The sequence below is a fragment of the Corvus hawaiiensis genome, chromosome 4, assembly GCF_020740725.1.
Source record: "Corvus hawaiiensis isolate bCorHaw1 chromosome 4, bCorHaw1.pri.cur, whole genome shotgun sequence".
Classification (NCBI taxonomy): Eukaryota; Metazoa; Chordata; class Aves; order Passeriformes; family Corvidae; genus Corvus; species Corvus hawaiiensis.
Genome location: NC_063216.1, coordinates 69,977,681 through 69,995,808, shown reverse-complemented (window position 1 = coordinate 69,995,808; position 18,128 = coordinate 69,977,681). Strand labels below are relative to the sequence as shown.

The 18,128-nt window shown below is 39.2% G+C and overlaps 1 protein-coding gene across 3 annotated transcripts in view; it reads left to right on the top strand.

Moving 5' to 3' along the window:
* The first annotated feature begins 3,856 nt into the window (after positions 1-3,856).
* The window catches only part of HGF (hepatocyte growth factor), a 54,915-nt gene continuing 40,643 nt past the window's right edge, over positions 3,857-18,128 (top strand). The window contains exons 1-2 of one of the 3 annotated variants that reach the window (XM_048302199.1): positions 3,857-4,099; positions 16,095-16,260. In XM_048302199.1, coding sequence (XP_048158156.1) covers positions 4,024-4,099; positions 16,095-16,260 — 242 coding nt within the window. In that variant the 5' untranslated portion in view covers positions 3,857-4,023. The remainder of the gene's footprint in view (positions 4,100-16,094; positions 16,261-18,128) is intronic. The other 2 variants (XM_048302198.1, XM_048302197.1) reach the window with 2 other exon arrangements.

Genomic DNA, 18,128 nt, shown 5'->3' with positions numbered 1-18,128 from the left:
GACCATATGTCCCATGCAGAAAACCATAAAGGATTTACACTATTAACTGACTGCAGGGATGAATGCTGGATTACCGGGCTGAGTTTAGCAACCAGGCCTGAACACCTGGGACTCTGGGTGCAGGAAGAATTGTAAATTATGTATGTTTGAATATTATGAACACTTGTGAATTATGATGGGTGGAACCAAGCCCAACCAAATCACTCTGGAGCTCATCTTCATTCTTGGGTTTCCCTGGTGGAGAATCAGCAAGAAGCTTCATGTGAGGTGCCACACTGTCCTGCTTCACTGCACGGGGCTCTACACACTTGACTGCTGTGGTGAATCTGCCCTCTGAGATGAGCAGTTCAGATCTGCAACATTTAGTATGATGACATGCAAAGTCCTTTGGACTGCATCTAGAATAGTAGACTATGAAGTTTCTAAGCCTTTGCTTTCAACTAGACATTAATTCCAGTTGGATCTTGTTATCCACTCCTTCCTGCTCCTCCTTCCAGTTTTCACGCCTTATTTCCCTTTTTCTTTCTGCACGAAGAAGGTGTGGTGATTATCTTGGAAAGCACCACTTGTTCCCAGACTTTGGGCTCTGGCTGAGGTGCCTCAGCAAGTACTGACACCTGTCATGAGCTTTAACTCTGCTTAAACTCTGCCTTTCTCAGCAGTGTCAAATCTTGTGGTCCATACCGCAATCTTTTCTGTTCCTAAGCTTAAGATCAAGTTATAAAAAAAGACAGTAAAGCTTAATCCATCTTGAAATGTGAAACAAAATTTCTTGTCTTAAATTACTCAGGCAGCCTGAGACTTTTTCATCAACTTTGTGTTGAACAATAATTACTGCAAGCACTTATTTATTTTATTTGGCTTATTATCCAGTAGGACTTTACCAGAGTGATCCCTATACCAGATAAACCAAGAAGTAAAAATGTTTATTTTGAGCAAAAATGGTGCTTCATATGAGAGATGCTGGTTTATTTACAAAAGTTTTCTTTAAGGATAATTGTAACTCAATATTGTTCTGTAAAGATTCCTGCCCAAACTGTGAATATCTAGCATTTCTGAACAGCAAGTTACATCTGAAAAACAGATTTGACTGTGGTTAAGGTCAGAAAAGAGAATATAAAAATAGCAGTTTCTATGTGTTTGGTCATGTCTGCTTATTTTTCCAACCAAAATAAAGTTTTCCAAACTTTTTCACTCATGTAGGCAGTCCAGAGCTAATATATCTTTGGTAAAATGTGCAGTATCTCTTTTCTTTTTAGATAACTTGTACAGAAATGTTATGCTACTTTCCTGATACAGAGTTACACTAATTTGAAGGCCAGGTTATCAGAGAAAGTTTGCAAAGCTGCCAAAAAAAATAGAAATAAAATATAATCAAAAAACCCAACAACCCAAAAATCCCCACTCTCAGGTAAGCCCCAAAAACAAAGAAATAGAGAAAGATATTTATAGGTCAAAAAACATGCCCTCAAATTCAGAAAACATAATACTCTTGCATAAAACCTACTACTTTTGAATATTGTATTTTAATTTTTTTTTACTCTATGTGCAGACTGAAACTGAACATGGAATTTTTTCTGCAGCTTTCCTTCATATTGAATATTCATTTCAAGCTAAAATTTGATTGAAATGAACTGAACTTTTATGCTTCAGTTGTAAAATACATGGGGCAAGAAGACAGAGAAAAAGAATCATACTACACTTTCCAGTATATGATGCGGAACCAAAAAGCATTTTCATTTCACAGATCCAGATGCAAATCTTTGTCTTGACTGCCTACAAATAGAACATCAGAATATAGAATCTGTAGGATCTTTCTCTTGCTAATGCACCTTCTAGCCCTGGCTCTCTAGACTGTATGCCCTGGTTTCCTCTGAAGAGAGATATATATGGCCTATATAAAAGGCAGAGGTGTCCTCCAGCACCTCCCCAAAACTGGACAAATGGAGAAATAGGACTATGGAGTTGCACCTGCCCAGCACAACATATGCAGCCGAAGAAGGTTATGACGAGCACACGAGCTCTCCTACAGAACTGAGACACATCATGAATAATCCACAAGGTTATGTATTAATAATAAGAATCTATATAGCAAAATATTTCCTCCATTAAGGAGCACCCTAGTCCTCAAGAGACACAACAGCAATCTTCCTAAAATTTAGGGGGAATCTGAATACAGGCCAACTATTCCCCTCAGGGAAGTCAGTGGTAAAAAAATCTACTTGACTTTAATGGCTCATGATTCTGTGCTCTGCAAAAAAGGTCACTCGGCACATGCATGGACAACAAGTTGAATACATCTGGTTAACAGAATGTGGCTATTTTGGGCTCAGCATGGTGATATGATTATTTTTGTTGTTTTTTGTTTATACTTATGTCTATCTTTGGCAGGGAGAAAAGCAGAAAACAAAACCTGAGGTATCCATGTTCTACTGGTTGCAGTGGACAAAGATTCCACACAAGATTGTTGACCAGTGGAATACATGTTTCTCTGTTTCTCAGATTGTACATCTCCAAGAAATTCCTGAAAATTAACTTATATTCTTGGGAGAAAAACAAGCCCTGCAAAAAAAAAAATCAACTGAAACCCCTAGAAAAAATGCTCATTCTGCAATAGAAAGCACTTTTTTCACACAAATGTGTTTTTCCTGTAATGCCAAATGCTCAAAATATTTTCTTAACAGGCTCTCTCTCTCAACTTGCTTTTGTCCCTTATCTTTCCTTTAGGAAGGCAGTAATTCCAAAATAGAAATTTTATCTTTTGCCACTGGGCACCAACTGGGTAAAAAATCCCACTCATATATGCTGGGAATACTTGATTAAAAGTCACTTGTGTATTGGGAAACAACCTGTTTTTTAAGAAAAGCTGTTTCACTCAAAGGTGCTAATCATCAATATGGGCAAAGGAGTCTGGGGTGGGAAGGAGACACATTTTTCTAGCTCACACAGCATGGGGCCACTTGTAGGTCTCTGGTTTATTTGTGGAAAATGGACTGAAACAGTTTCCGCTGTTGTCACACACTCCTGCCGTAGATGGTAGGTGGGTGCATGGGAGAATGGAAGAGTTTAAATTAAAGCAAAACTTTTCCTCGAGTGTTTATTTTCGAACACTTGCATGTCACAGAGGCCGGTCTCATGACTTTAAACAAAACCCAATGTCATTGCTTCCATGAGGTTAAAATGAAGTGCAAGAGAAGAATTACAATGACTTTGCCTGCAACAGAAGGAAGATCAGGCATCACTCTGGACTGAAGCTTGTCTCCATGGAGTGATGCCAGCAGCTGATACTTGACCTTTAAATTCCCCAGAGTTGCCACAATTTTGGGGAAGTGGCATTTGTCAGATGAACAAAGAGGGTGATGGAAAGGCCAGGCTGGTGGCTGGGGGCAGCCATGGGCAGGTGGGAGGAAAGGTGTTTCCTTACAGTGAAATTGTCCATAGGGTGGGAGAATTCCAGTGAAATGTCTATGGATGGAGGTGCTGCTTGGGAATGAGGCCAAGGGGCAAGTGCAGACAGTGGGACGTTGTGAAGCGAAATGTCTGCAGGGAAGGAGAGGTCTGTTCTGGCTGCAGGTGAGATGGCATTGGGGGCTGTGGGGGAATCGTGCAGCAAGAGACATCAGCCCGGGGGCAAGAGTTGAGGGACCCGGCCCGGCCCGGCTGCTCCTCACGAGCCTCTGAAGGATGGAGGGAGAGAGGCGGGGGGAAAAGGAGGGAGGGAGCGGGTGATGAGGCGGTGGAAGCCCTCTCCCCGGGCTGGTTGAGGGGCGGGAGGGAGGGGAGGCAGCTCCTGAGGAGGGGAGGAGAAGAAGAGGCAGAGAGGGGATGTTGTTAAACAGTTTCTTACCGTAAGAGGGAGTTGGGACCCAGATCTTTCCAGTTAATCACACAACAAACTTAGATCATCGCAATAAAAAGCTCGGCTCACTCTGCCTCCTCGAGTGACCAGCGGTGCACGGGGTCCTTCCGAGGAGCCATCTCCCCTTCTCCTCCCCGCCAGCCGCCGGGGGGGCCGCCAGCACCATGCGGGCCACCCACCTCCTGCCAGCCTTGCTGCTCCACCAGCTGCTGCTGCTGCCCACCGCCATCCCCGCAGCAGGTCAGTTCTTCTATCACTTCGCTAGCGACCCCCGTCCGCCTCGCAGCCGCAGCACGTCCCCCGTCCCCCGCTCCGCCGCGGCAGGGAGGGTGCTAGGGCGGCGCGCCGGGCGCAGCCCGCAGGTCGCAGCCCGCAGGTCGCAGCCCGCAGGTCGCAGCCCGCAGGTGGGGCTGGCAGGGAGCCCCCGCCGCCTGAATCGCCTCGCTCTGCGCGGCCGGGAGCGGGGGCAGCGCCGGTGCCGCCCCGCGCCTCCCGCGCCCGCGGTGCCGAGCGCAGCGCAGCGCGAGGAGGTCGGGACGAGCCGCGCTCCGGCCGCGCAGCCCCGCGGGAGGCGGGTCCCGTCCCGGGGCTGCGGAGGGGCCGCTGCTCCCCGTGCGTGAGTGGGACACGGGGCTCGCTCGGGACGGGCAGACCTGGAGCCCGGGAGAGAGGGGAAGGAAACCGCATCATTGCCAAGAGGTGCTCCCCGCCGTTATCAGGACACGACCGTGTATCCTTATTTTCCAACGGTAGAATAAATGTTAAATAACAGAAGTTGACAAGGAATACCCAAAGCACGGGATAGTGCTGAATGGCAATGTCCTTGCTGAAGTTCAACAGCATGAACGTGCTAATTCCAGACTGAAATACTTGAAATTTCATTAGATGTTCCCGCTGAAATCCGGGAGGTGGAGGGGGGGGCAAGGAACAAACAATAAGTAATCAAGTGCTGGATGCTCTTTAGTTGAATTTCTTTCCTGAAGTGTCCCCCCTGGACTGGATATCTGAAGAGCCAGCTCTGTGCTTCCTATTGGCCCTCTGGGAAGACGTTTAAGGAAAAAAGTTTGTAAAGGTTTCTACAAACCTTTCCTTCCTTCCAGCAACATTGTTAGGGTCAGACCTTTGCACAGACAGAAACAAAGGACGGGCACAATTCAGGGAAAGCATCTGCCAGGAGCGGGCAAAGCAAGCACAGGGAACTGTGGCATCTGGGTTCTGGGGCAATATCTGAGGGCATCAGGCAGTGAGTGCATGGCAAGGAACGCTGATGGCTTCCAAGACGTAACTATGTTTTCTAGTTAAAAAAAAAAAAAAAATTGAAATGGAATTTCAAAGTGGAATATTTTGTGATCTGAGTGGGCAAGTCAAAAACAGACTGGCAGCATCACGTGCAGTAAAACCTGTTGTTTTCCCCTTGCAAGCAAGAGTGTGGTTCTGTAGGATGCTGAACAATCTCATTACAGCTTCTCTGCTCAGTCTGCTCACTGAGGATATTGTTTTCACAGGCATTCTTTAGCAGGTGACACGGAGATACAGCTACTATAATACTATACTTTTTTGAACTCCTTTTCCATGTACATTGGAATTTCCATTTTTTGGACATGCAGCTTCTCAGAAAAGTGATGAATAGAGCTGGTTAGGAATTTTCTGAGAAAATGTTTTGGGTTTCTTTTACTGGAAAATGCTGATACATCGAAACTTTTCACAAAAATAATTCCTGTTAAAGAGAAACTTTCTTTGGTTTGTTTCCTTCAAATCAAATGACAGAGAAATATGCAGCAGGAGACATTGCCAATATCTTGTGGTAACCTGATGTTGAGAAACCTTCACCTGTGACAGAAACTCATCAACTGATGGGTTAGTTAGAAAAGAAAAACCAAAATAAATACTGCAGACACAGCCACACACACACACACTTAATTCCATGGGCCAAAGGTACACAAGTGGTCTATAGCCAAGCTCATAAGAAGCTAGGTCATGCTTTGCTCTCCTGGTAAGTCAGGGTGCTTTTCTTGAATGAGAGAAAGTCCTTGTTGTCCCTGGCTGTAGGGTCTTAGTTCTGGTCTGTAGTTTACCAAGTTCAATGATCTATCTAATATTCCAATGGGAGAGACTGAGAGACACCTTCTCTGCTGCCTTTTTCAGTGGGCTGATGAATAAGGTTGTCCCCCAACCAATGGACTCTCCAATTTAGGAGTGAATGGTTCACCTTGATGAGGAGAAAAATTAGATTTATAAAAGAGTTTTTCAGAGCAGAACTTGTTTTCTGACCAGCTCTCATGGTGACAGTTTTTTGACAACCCTGCCTTTCTTAATTTTCCTCCCCCACCTGCCTTAATAATAAATAATCCTGTTGTTTGCCTTATTGGGAAGAAAGATGACTCATATCACATGCTGCCATTTTGCTTACCTTGTTTTTAAAAATACATGATCTTCAACAAAAAGGTCTAGATATTTACACTGTAAGCAAGGTAAAGTTGTGCTACTTCTTTCTGAAAATGTAAATTTCTGGATCATTTCTGAAAATGATTGCTTTTTAAACATACATGTTATCTTTCTATGGGATGTTGAATTCTTTTTACTGGGATGCTTTTAAGAAAGATTAGGATTTGCCTACATATGATTACTTTCAGATATGAAAAGCAAGCTAAATGATGAAAACAGAATTAAAACATAAGTCTTTTGCTAATGCACATCCATACTTCTAGTGCTGTTCTATCAAATCTGATTTCAAATGGACCTAATGATGAATATAGTTTTTTCTGTGAATGGACGTTCTGGGTTTGTAATCCCATGCCCTAAATTCTTGTGCTAAGACAATGTCCTGTGTAACAGAAATTGCTGACTAATACATTTGGGTTATATTAATGGGTAAAGAAAAAGGAGAGTGAAGAAAACACAAGAATTTTAAATGTCAGCAAGCTGTCTATGCTATCAGTTTCTGAGTTTCTTTTTTAATATATAAAAGATAAGACAGTGATTGATGAAAGATAAATGTGCATGGTTCCTATAGACTGCTTGCCTAGTCATTATCAATATCCTGTAAGTCTCTGTCACTTGCAAAAAGAAATTAATCTGTAGCTAATAACTTTATCAAGGAGTTTTCTTTCTTGTACAGATATTCTTATTATTCAGTATTCTTGGGAAGTATCTCTTTAGTAATGTTCATCTAGTGAAACTAAAAATGATTTTTTAATCAAAGCAACAAGTAGATTGGCATGTTGCAGAAGAGTGAATGTTAAAGATTTATTTAAATTAAAGATACATTTTTCTATGAGAGGACTGACAGCCAAGTGTGTTTATTTAAATTTATTTAAAGCACTTTCTGTAGCTTGGATGATCTGAAGAAGTTGCTAATGAAGATGTGGGAGTTGCACTGAGTTCCTATATATAATTATCGCTTAAAGAAAAATAAAATCAAATCCCACAGCCATAATCAATTTATGAATGTTGTGTATTCCAGTGGTGTGCATAGCTAAGTATATTTTAAAAAATTAATGTGATTTATACTTTCCCATCCCAGCTGTAGATAATCATTATACTATATACTGTCAACAAAGTGAAATGATACTGTGCCAGTTGGAAGAGTGTATTCCTTCTGTTTAATGGAATCCTTTTGGTGCTCAGTGCCAGGGGCTGCTTGTTTTGCTCTCACATGTAATACAGCACTTACCCTGCTTAACAGATTTTCTATTAATGCCATTTTCGTAAGCAACATAGCAGGAGAATATAGAGTTGAAAGACATGAGATTAAAATGTTGCATAAAACTCTGGAAAATTGACCACTGAAGTCAAGGAAAGGAAAGCCTCTTATTGGAGGAGCTCATCTGTCATTATTGTAATACTTCAACTGAGGCCAGGGTTGGAAGGGAAATGTGCAGTGTCCCTTAGAGAGCAAAATATCTCCCTTTTGGATCTTTATGCTGAATATTAGTTTGCCACTTAAGCATTTCAAACTTTTCCAAGGAGGTTTGAAACCAGGATAACTGGGCCTCTTTTTTAGTAAAAGTGTGGTGTGGAGAAAAAAACTTTGCCCTAAATGTTGTACAATTACTTGTACTGGATGAGTGTTGGAATTTCACTTTGTCCTCATCAGCATTGAGGTGGGGTGGAATGGCAGACACTGGAAGGAAGCACAGAGGTGAGAATGGATTGCTCATGGAGGTGAGAAAGGACTGATCTCCATGCTTACTTGGGAAACATGGATAGTAGGACAACAGCCATAATGCAAGCAAAATTTGAACCTTGCAGTGAGGAAAGAATGGTAGCTACGAAGAACTGGGAAGGGGTGAGGATATCTTCACTGTTACCCCATCTTTTCCTGTAGTTTCTTGTTGCAGTGTCCTCACAGGGTTGTAAATCTGTTCCAGAATGTGGCTAGTACCTACACACAAAGCAGCACTGAAGTAAAGCAGAGCTGGGAACGTGCTCCAGATTAGTCAAATGTGTTGGCAAAATCTAGCTGTAGTTTTCAGTGGCTTGTGGGCCTCCACCCATGGGCTGTCTGATGAGCCCAGCCATGCCTGGCAGCCCTCAGTGCTGCTGGACCAGCTGGGGACTGGCTGCTCCCTCTGTCCCTCCTCAGCTCCAGCTTTTCCTATGACTCGCTGCCTTGGCGAGTGGCACTATTTTTATGTATACAACATGCAGGAAGGCTCCCACCACTCCTCACATGGGCTGTTTTGCTGCCCTCAGCCATCTGTCATTCTTTGTTTGGCCCAACTCCCTGCCCTGCCTACTTGTACTTTTCTCCTTAGTCCTTGCTCCATGCCCAGAAATCCAGTTGGCTGGGGCACCATCACGAAGGAAGGGCACAACATGCTGGGTGCCTTGAAGGAGACACCAAGTGCTTGTAAAGATTGCGGAATGTAATGGGAAATGATGGGGATTTAGTACTTGTGCACAATGCATAAGAAGACAAATCTTACAAGGGAAAATCCTCTCAGTAATTTAGCCAGAGGTTAGATACAGTAAGTCAGAGTACAAACTGCAGCACATTTGTTTCTGCCAGTGGGTCTCGGCATCCTGCTGAGCAGATAACCTTTTCTTGGAAGGAAAAGAGCTGTCCATTTGCAGCTACCATCCAATTTTAGAATATACTATCAGTTGTTAGCATTATCCTTAGCTCCCTGAGCTTTCATGCTGACTATAAGAGTGCGTTCCAAAGGCAGGACTTAGCATAAACATGAAGTTGGGTTCCCAGTTACATGGCAGTCTTTGCAGTTGCTAATAAGGGGGTGTGGGACTGTGTGTGTGAGTGGTAATGTGAAGCCAAAAAGAAATATCTTTTTGCATTTCCTGAATCTGCTTAACAACTAGACTGAGAGCCAATGTAGAAATAAGGAAATCATTATCTATTATATATAGATATTATATGGATAGTTATATATATTTCAAACTACTTTCTAAAAATTGTATGTTTTTTCCCCATGAGGCTCTTGTGCCAAGAAAATAAATTTCAGAAGTTAAAATATTCACATCATCCTCCAGGTACTTCTGCGAAACTGTTTAGTTTTCACAAACTAGAGATTCCTCCTTGGACAGCTGGTTTTATTTTGGTGCCTTGCCATCTACACAGCTGACTGCAGATTTTATGGGTATGGTTGGTAAACTTCTTTTACGCCAAATTATTTTCTTACATAAATAACTGCATTAAACTTAATCTGGCATCTTAAGCCTATCCAGTCTACATAGTTGTTTTCTTGGGCACGACTCAGATTGTTCCAGTTTCTCATTATGTTGGCCTGCCTTTCTTCCTTTTTTTTTTCTTCTTTACTCCCCAAACGAGAAGTCATTTGGAAAAGGTGCTCACTTTTTGCATTCTAGCCAGGATTCTGGACATTTCTGATACTGAAACAGGCAGAAGGAAAAGTCAGAGTAAATGAAAGTAAGTTAAAAGTGTTGAGCATTAACTCTTTTTGTCAGAGTGACTCTGTTATGACTTAAGAGCCAAAATGGCCTTGAATGTATTTTTTGAAAACGGTGCTTTCTAATTGTTCACACAGATACCAATATTGTGATGACGCTATTAATGATCTTAGTATCAACATTCATCTTTTACATCCTTTCTTTTATTTCTGTGACCACACTGTTAACTTCAGCATGTTGTATCCAAAAGCATTTAGTAACATCTACTTTCACCATCTGGTGAAGATTGGGTTTGGCTGTTTTTTCTTTTTTTTTGATGAAGCCAGTATATTTATGCTATCATACTGAGACACACACTAGAATGCAGTTTACCCCTGATGTTTTATATCCTTTAAAAAGCATTGTCTTGGAAATACATTATTGAATATAATTAAAAGTATCCCTTCTATCATATTTTATGATAAACACCTCACTGTATTTCCATACAAGTTTTCAACCCATATATGACGAGAACTGTTGATTTGTTTCAAACCCTACTTATTGGGCTTTTTTCTTGTTACACAAGTTTTGCCAAATGCTATTTTATGCATATAAACATACTTTGTTTTTAATTTTCATATTAAATTGTCAATGTTTATACTGAGATAAGCATTCTGCTTTGATATATCTGACACTGTGGTAATACATTGTTTTGCAGATTCTTGCTTTGCCCATTTTTTTCCTATTCAGATACATACATATGAATATAAGTTACCATGCATTTTTCTGTCAAGTATGGTGTCATTTGTTTAATGATAAAAAGTTTTATATGCTTATTGTGTTGAACTGTGCTTTCCTACATTTATTTCAGGTGCGTTTAGGGTTGGGGATTTTTTCATTTTTTTCATTTTTTTTTCTTTATTTTCTTTTTTTGCTTCTATTTTTTTTATTGAAGGTCTTTCATATGATGGTAGGTTTCTGATTTCCCACCCCCTGCTCCTAGGTTTTAAATCAGATGTAATTCTTCTCTCATAATTTATTTTTTTTCCTAGCTTATTGGGAAAATCCAGTTTACTTTAGCTTACAGTGATGATTGTTTGCAAAATTAAATTAATAGCTAATCTCATTTTAGCATTCTGACCTGGTTATCAATTATAACACAAATAATTCAATCTCTAATTAGTCCATCTGTTAACTGCTCAAAGTCAAGTGACTTAATTTCATTACAAACATGATACAAAATGCTAAAAGAGATACAAAATGCTAGCTGATACTAAAGAAAGAACATATGTCTGTTTTATATTTCTGAAATAATTGTGACGCTATATGTGACCATTTTTCTTCATTGGAATTTATTTTGAGTCTTCAGCTTCTCTGTGCTTCCTGCACAGCATGCGGACAATTTCCCGCTTTTACATTTTTCTCCTCATGCCATATTATTTTGTATTTCATTCTTGATTTGGAAGGACTGCAGTTGATTCCTGCAGTTCTATGGCAGCATCTGCTAGCCTAAGGAATTCAGATATCTTCATTTTCTTGATTTGTTTTATTTTCCCATAGGTTTAGTTTATCCCTGACATCTGACAAACAAAAAACAGTGATTCTGTTACATGAGTGTTCAAATTCTTTTAAAAACTGGAAGTTATAAAAGGTCTTTTTTCCACCCATGCTATGAAGACCTGTATCCAATCTATTTTTATAAGCAGATGTGGTAACAAGAAAAATATAAATTCATTACCCCACACAGTTGAAAGTCTAGCTCAACAAAGCAAATAACTACATAGTAAAATACTCAAGTTCTGAAGTCTAAACAAACAGAAAAGGGACATAAAACTCAATCACAAACCACCAAATTTTCATTAAGAATCTAAATTTAAACATAAACAATTTAAATGTATTTATCTTCCCATTTGGAAAACCTGGTGTTTTGTTGGTTTTGCTCTGTATAACAAAGTGGGATGCAAAATTAAAAAGAAACAAAAGGAATAAGCTTTCTTCCATTACCAAGAGACTCCAAGATGTGTTTCTTTAAGAAAGTACTAACTTTTGCATATACTAGGGAGAAATTTGTAAACCATGGAAGCTGACATGCTGAACGCATCATAACTGGTATTTAATAAAAGATTTGTAGAATGTGTAACAAGTCCACAGAAGTAGGGATTCTTCTAGGGGAGGCAGCCAGTATGCTCCAATTGTGCTCCATAAGACCATAACTTTGAAGCCTAAAATATACATCTGTATTAGAAACAGCTGGAGTGATGGAGGAAGGAGAAAGGGATTATCAATGAAGTAGATAAAGTCAGGTAATCTCCTTGTAAATTTTTGCTGTAGATAACACAAGTAATGTTTTGTACTCATTAAAATGGACAAAGGTGATCTTTGGGCCTTATGACTCCCTGTATGCTGTTTTGATTACCACAGCAATGGTATTCTATTTGTTGTATTAGGTTTTTTACTACTAAATAGATAATGCACAACCGAATACATTTTGTGATCAGACTAAGACCTGAGGGTGTGAAATGTGACTTGCTTAGGCGTTTGAACTCTAAATAACCTGAAACTAGATTTGTACTGAATTTCTTGACTCTCATATAGCTCAGTATCAGACCAATTGTATTCTGCGAGGTGTAAATTTTAATTTGAGATATGGAACATAATCAGGTAGTTTCAGAACTGAGTGATGTGGTGGTTTGGGAACCCAAAGCCCTTTTTGGTGTGGGACACAGGCCAGAAGAGAAAAAATAAGCTATTTTGCTGTCATTTTTCTATCAGCCCAGTGGTTAGAGAATATCTGGAGAGAAAGAGAGATCAAAATATAAACACCTTTGCTGATTCAAACCTGTTTTTCTTGTTAATCAAAAAAGTGTCTTTCTGTGATATTGCATGCTGTGGCATCTATTGCTTTCAGTTCTCTGTGTTACTAGTTCTGTTTTGTATAAATATAATTAAAATTAATATTAAGTAGGTTCTAGAATACAGGCACTGCAACTTACGGGTGAGTTTTCTTACAAAAATGCTGCACAATGACAATTTATCTCTGGTTATTGAGATCATTTGACATGGACTGGAACTGCTCCAAGGAAAGGTATTTTTGGAGATCTTTTCCTCCTGGTGCGCTATAGTTTGAGCAGTCTCTGTCAGTGATTCTTATCTGAGAAGATTGTACAGAAACTTCATTTGAAAATGCAGTAAGGGAATGGAAAGGTGAGTTCTTGTAGCTCCAAGGTAAATGTCTTTCCCTGTGAGGTACCTTTGTTCTTAAGTAAATATTTAAAGCCTTTTGTGAAAATGAGGAACTCCAGCAGCCAGACTGGAAATCCCAAATGAGGTTATGGAGCACTTGTCCAATGCTACATCCTACTAGAGCAAATGTGTCAGTGCCCATTTCCTTGGGCACTGACTGAGCTCTTCTGTTTTCTTTTCAACTTCATATTAAGAAATAGAAAAAGGCACCACCCTCACCTTTTTGAGGATTTTTTTTTTTTTAAGTTGACTCAAGGAATATTTTTAGTTAGTGGTTGTTTCTGTTGAAGAAAAAATGTTGGTTCATATTTGACTGGATTCCTTTGTGTTTGAATCAGCTACTATTATTTTCAAATTTAAGTGGAATGTCAGACTTCCTTGGTAATATGATATGAAACTACAGGAAACAACAGAGGACATGGCCCACAAAATGGGCAGAAGTCCTGATTAATCAAAGTTTAAAAAATTGAAATGAATGGCAATCACAAATTAGTTGCATTAATTATAGCATACTGCATGCTAACCTTTAATGTGGAGCACGCCTAAGGCTCTATTTGAGTAAATATTGTATTGATAAAGGCACCTAATTTGACACAAAAAGAATATTATTTTTATATATTTTGTTGTGAGAATTATAAAAGTAGTGCTTTGCATTATTCTGATATTTCTAACAGTCACACCACAGATGCACTTGGCCCTTTGCCTTTTGGATTATAGGCAAGACATAGAATGTTGTTGTTTGAAAGCTAAAGTAAATCAGGCTGTTATGAATTGCTAAATGCAAGATCAAACCCATAATCCTCTTTGGACAACTGCTAGGAAAAGAAGGAGAAAAAAAAAGCAGAACTCTCTACCATATTTTTCAGGCAGAACAGAATTTCTTAATTTTTAAAATCATATTCTTGCATGCTGGCTGGTGAGTTTCAAAAGCTGTTATCATTGAGAATTAAGAAGTGACACTTATCAGTAGATGGGAAATGCTAGTATCAGGAACGGAAAGAAAATACTTTGATATTTTTGTCCAGATTCTTATTACCACTTGACATAAAAGTCTTGGCTGAGACAACGTAAAACTAACAAGTATGTCTTGGAAGATAATAGATTGAGAAATACACCACAAAAGCTTTATAGAAGATTTGTTTTTCTGTGGTTGAATTAAGGGGTAAATGCAATCCTTTTTGCAGCCCTTTGGCTCTATCACAGGTACAGCAAAAAATAAAGCAGCTTCAGTGTAGACACAACTGTTTCCAGTAACAGGATGCTGATCCTTAAGATGACAATGTCCTCATAACATCTCCCTTAGCAGTGATTCATTTTGGGTGCATGTGCACTGCACAAATAGAAGGCTGGAAATGAAGAGAGCTGATATGAGTTCATAACACAACACCAAAAGTATTAGCATTTGATTTTTTAATCAAAAGCATCTTCATATAAGAATATTATATTTAAAGGTAAATATTTTTTTTTTCTTTAAATGTTTGTGATTGGGATTAAAATTTTGAGCTGTTAGATGCTGAGGAGTAGCACAGCTTACTTTCGTCAGTTCAAAAGAAAGAGAAGAGGATGGGGGAAGATTGTTTTACAGGGATGTTACAGCAGAGATATTTTACTCCTTTATTTTTCTCTTTTTTTTAAATCTGAAGCTTTATGAGATCTAATTTAAATGTCTCTGTTATATTTCTAGATGTCTTAGGGATAACTCACCACTGAGAGGTGTGGTTTAGCTGAATCCAGTGAAAATGTGAACTCAGTGATCAGGATGGAAGTTCTGCAAAGGGAACACCCCTAAGCCCTCTTTGGGTTTTCAGTATGTGGAGCTGTCAGTAACTCCCCCAGAGCCTCGGTTATTGCAATTTAGTTATTCTGAGCTTCTGCAGAGTGCACCAAGCAAAACTTTACTGGCCTGAGTGCACTCTGCACATGCACAAGGATCTATTCAGATAGATCTAAGCTGAGGTTTTATATATTGGAAAAACTCTGGCAAAATTTAACAAATTGAACCTGAGCATTTGTGTTCTATTATTGTTGCAGAGTCTGTAGAGAAAAAGGAAGGACAGCTGTGAATACAGTTACATGGAAATAAGTTATGGAAAATGCTATTATCTTCTGTGTAAACTAAGGAGGAATTTATTCACCTCACCTTACGTGGATAAGCCATCTAATCCAAAAAGATCATCTGGGATCACTGAGTGAAATAGGAGAAATAGATCCACAGGCAATTTATTCTCCCTATGTTACTCATCTGACAGAATAGGGACAATTACTCTCCAGATGTACAGTATGCCCTCACAGATGATGGAGTAGCCTTCACTGGCAGACTGGTTTTTGTGGAATGCAAAGTAAAAATATAAATAAATATTGGGAAAATTCTGGAATTTTCTTGCAGATATCAAAGACCTTTCCTCTTGAACTTTAGGCAGACATCTCTAGCCAATCTTCTTCACTCCATTTTATATCTCTTCTTCTGGGCTTTTCAATAGGGAACGGAAACCAGATCAATGTGTTCATTTGAGCAGAAAACTTTGCAGAAAACTGCAGACTGTTTCGGTGCTATGGCCTCTGTTCGACCTCATAATCTTTTCTGTGAGTTAACATTTCTAGTACAGTCACATTTAAACTGGACACAGCACTCACACTGAGACTTTATTGGAGCAGCAAGAGGACAAATGATAATTTTGTGTCACTTCTGGAGTCCACTTCTTTTCACAACTTGCCATGAGTTTATCGTTTTAAAAATGAAGTTTTTTTGCATTCTGCAAGTGGTACTCTTTTTCACTTGAGTTTTCCATGGAAATATTTACAAGATCTCAGATAATTATCAGGCATATTTTGAAGATTCTGAATAAAATTTACGAAGGGTGAGAAACTTTCCTGTTACCCTTTTATGCAAGTCTATTTGAAACTGGTTTTGCTATAATTCCTACTATTTTGGATTCAAAAATGGAAATCACAATCTAAAATAATCAATTCTTCTGCAGTATATACTTATATCATATTTTTGTGAGATTCTCTAAGTTTTAGATACTGAAGATTATATAATTCCTGTGAAATGTTATCCATATCTAATGCCATCTTTAATCTCTGCACTCTTCTTTACAATGTTTTATTCTTGTTTGTTTTTTGTTCTTTGCTTCTTTTTTTTTAGAGGGTAAAGGGAAAAAGAGAAATCCTCTTCATGACTTCAAAAAAACAGGAGAGTTGATGCTCATTAAAGTAAACAAAACACTGGAAGTAAAAACTAAGCTGTTAAATACCACAGAGCAATGCGCAAAGAGATGCAGCAGGAACAAGGGCCTTTCATTCCCTTGCAAGTAAGTTATATATCTGTTTTGTTTATTTTTTTCCCTAAGGAAACCTGTATAGCAGCCTTTGACCAAAGGTCTCTCTGTAATTGTCATCAGTGGTAGCTTGTATCGAGAAAAAAATAAAGATTGTGATTTTTGATTTCAGGGATCTTGCTCTACCTGTCCAGAGAGTGTCAGTCTTTTCTGAGGCTTTGTCTGAGTTGTGTGTCTTCTTAGCTTGCCCAGTCTGTAATCTTTTCCATAACATAGCTGAAAAAATGTACTCATGTTAAGATGTGGATGACTTGGGCCACAATGTAGCGTTCGGTGAACATTTCTGAGATTTTTATGTCTCTTATAAAATGGTTATTGTCACACATCACAGCTGCAGTATTTCAGCACCACTTCAGACCATATTCTGTCTTCATTCCTTGCGCATTACTCCCGCTGAAATCAATGAGAACCTCACACATGGAGCACAGATACATGCCCTGCTGAAGTTCACTGGCAAGTGCTGAGAATCCAATACAACGGAATCAAACCTGGGCTGTGGATAGCTATCCTTCAGCATCTGCTGTCTCTTAGAAACACATCATGCAGCTGATTGCTTGTCTGCCTTGTACATATTCCCTACTATTTTTTGAAACAAATCACTATTATTTTTCTGATGTATGAGACTTATATGATCCCCCTGGCCTCTCTTAGTCTAGACCATTAGAAATCAATGAAAGGCCATGAATGCAGAAGAATCTTGGAGAGAGTGGATGACTTCTGTACTGGTGAGTACTGGGCTAAATGTGAGCCTGAACTTGGAAGATAAAAAAGTTTTGACAGTTGGTGCAAATGGAAGCTAGACCAAATGTGACAACAAAAGTTCTTCTTTGGCAGAGAAGGTTCTCAACTGTGATTTAATTCTTCTGTAAGCCTTTAATTCCATTGTTGCAAGATCTCATTCATATCATTCTGTGCTCTGACTATTGATATGTGTAAACAATGAGCAGAGTTAACTTCTTTCAGACAGAAAATATTTTCCAGGCACTAATATTTTTCACATGGTACAAAGCCACTCCTTTCCCTGTTGGCAGAACTTCCGTTGATGTCATTGCCAAGAGGATCAGGTTGTATTCAATACAGCAAGACATCCTTGAGTTCTGATGAGCAGCAACAAGGAGTATTGCAAAATTAAGTATCACAGTGTAAAATAAATTCTGAATAATGCCAAGCAAACAACAATTCTGTATTCTGGCATCAGATTAGGAAAACTTTCTAAAGCTATTTGTAGTTGCTCTGGATGCTATCTTTTGTGTTCTGAAAATAAAAAGCAAGTTAATATACGTGTCAAAGCCATTTTATAATAAAATTAATATAGAATCTCTCTGAATTTTTCAAGCGTTCTCATGTTTTGTAGAATTTTTTTTCATTTGTTAAGTGATACAGTGTCTGATGGATATCTTAAGGAGCAAATTCTCCCTTAATGAGTCAATACAACACAGAGGAGCCATGAGGGACTTTGAGAACACAGCATGGAAAAGTCCTGCTTACAGATAACAGAATGACAATCTGTCGTGCAATTACTTTGCACTGAATATGGAAAAGGATTGCAAATCTGATTACTTGCTCTCTGAATTCCTTTTTTCCCTGGCAGTCTTTTAGCATGGATGGTGCTAAAAACCTGCTTTAGCAGTAGAGGTCTAGGTGATCATGTCTTGCTTGTGCTACCACTATGCAGCAGAGCACATGAGATTTTCTTTTCTGGGATCTCAGAACATTCTTGTGGTTTCACTTTTGGCCCCATATGAGTCTTGTTGTAGTGTGAACTGTTCTTTGATGCTACTGTAAACACACATTTTACATGTGTTCCCTTTTAAAGGATCCAGTGATTACTAATGTTTCCC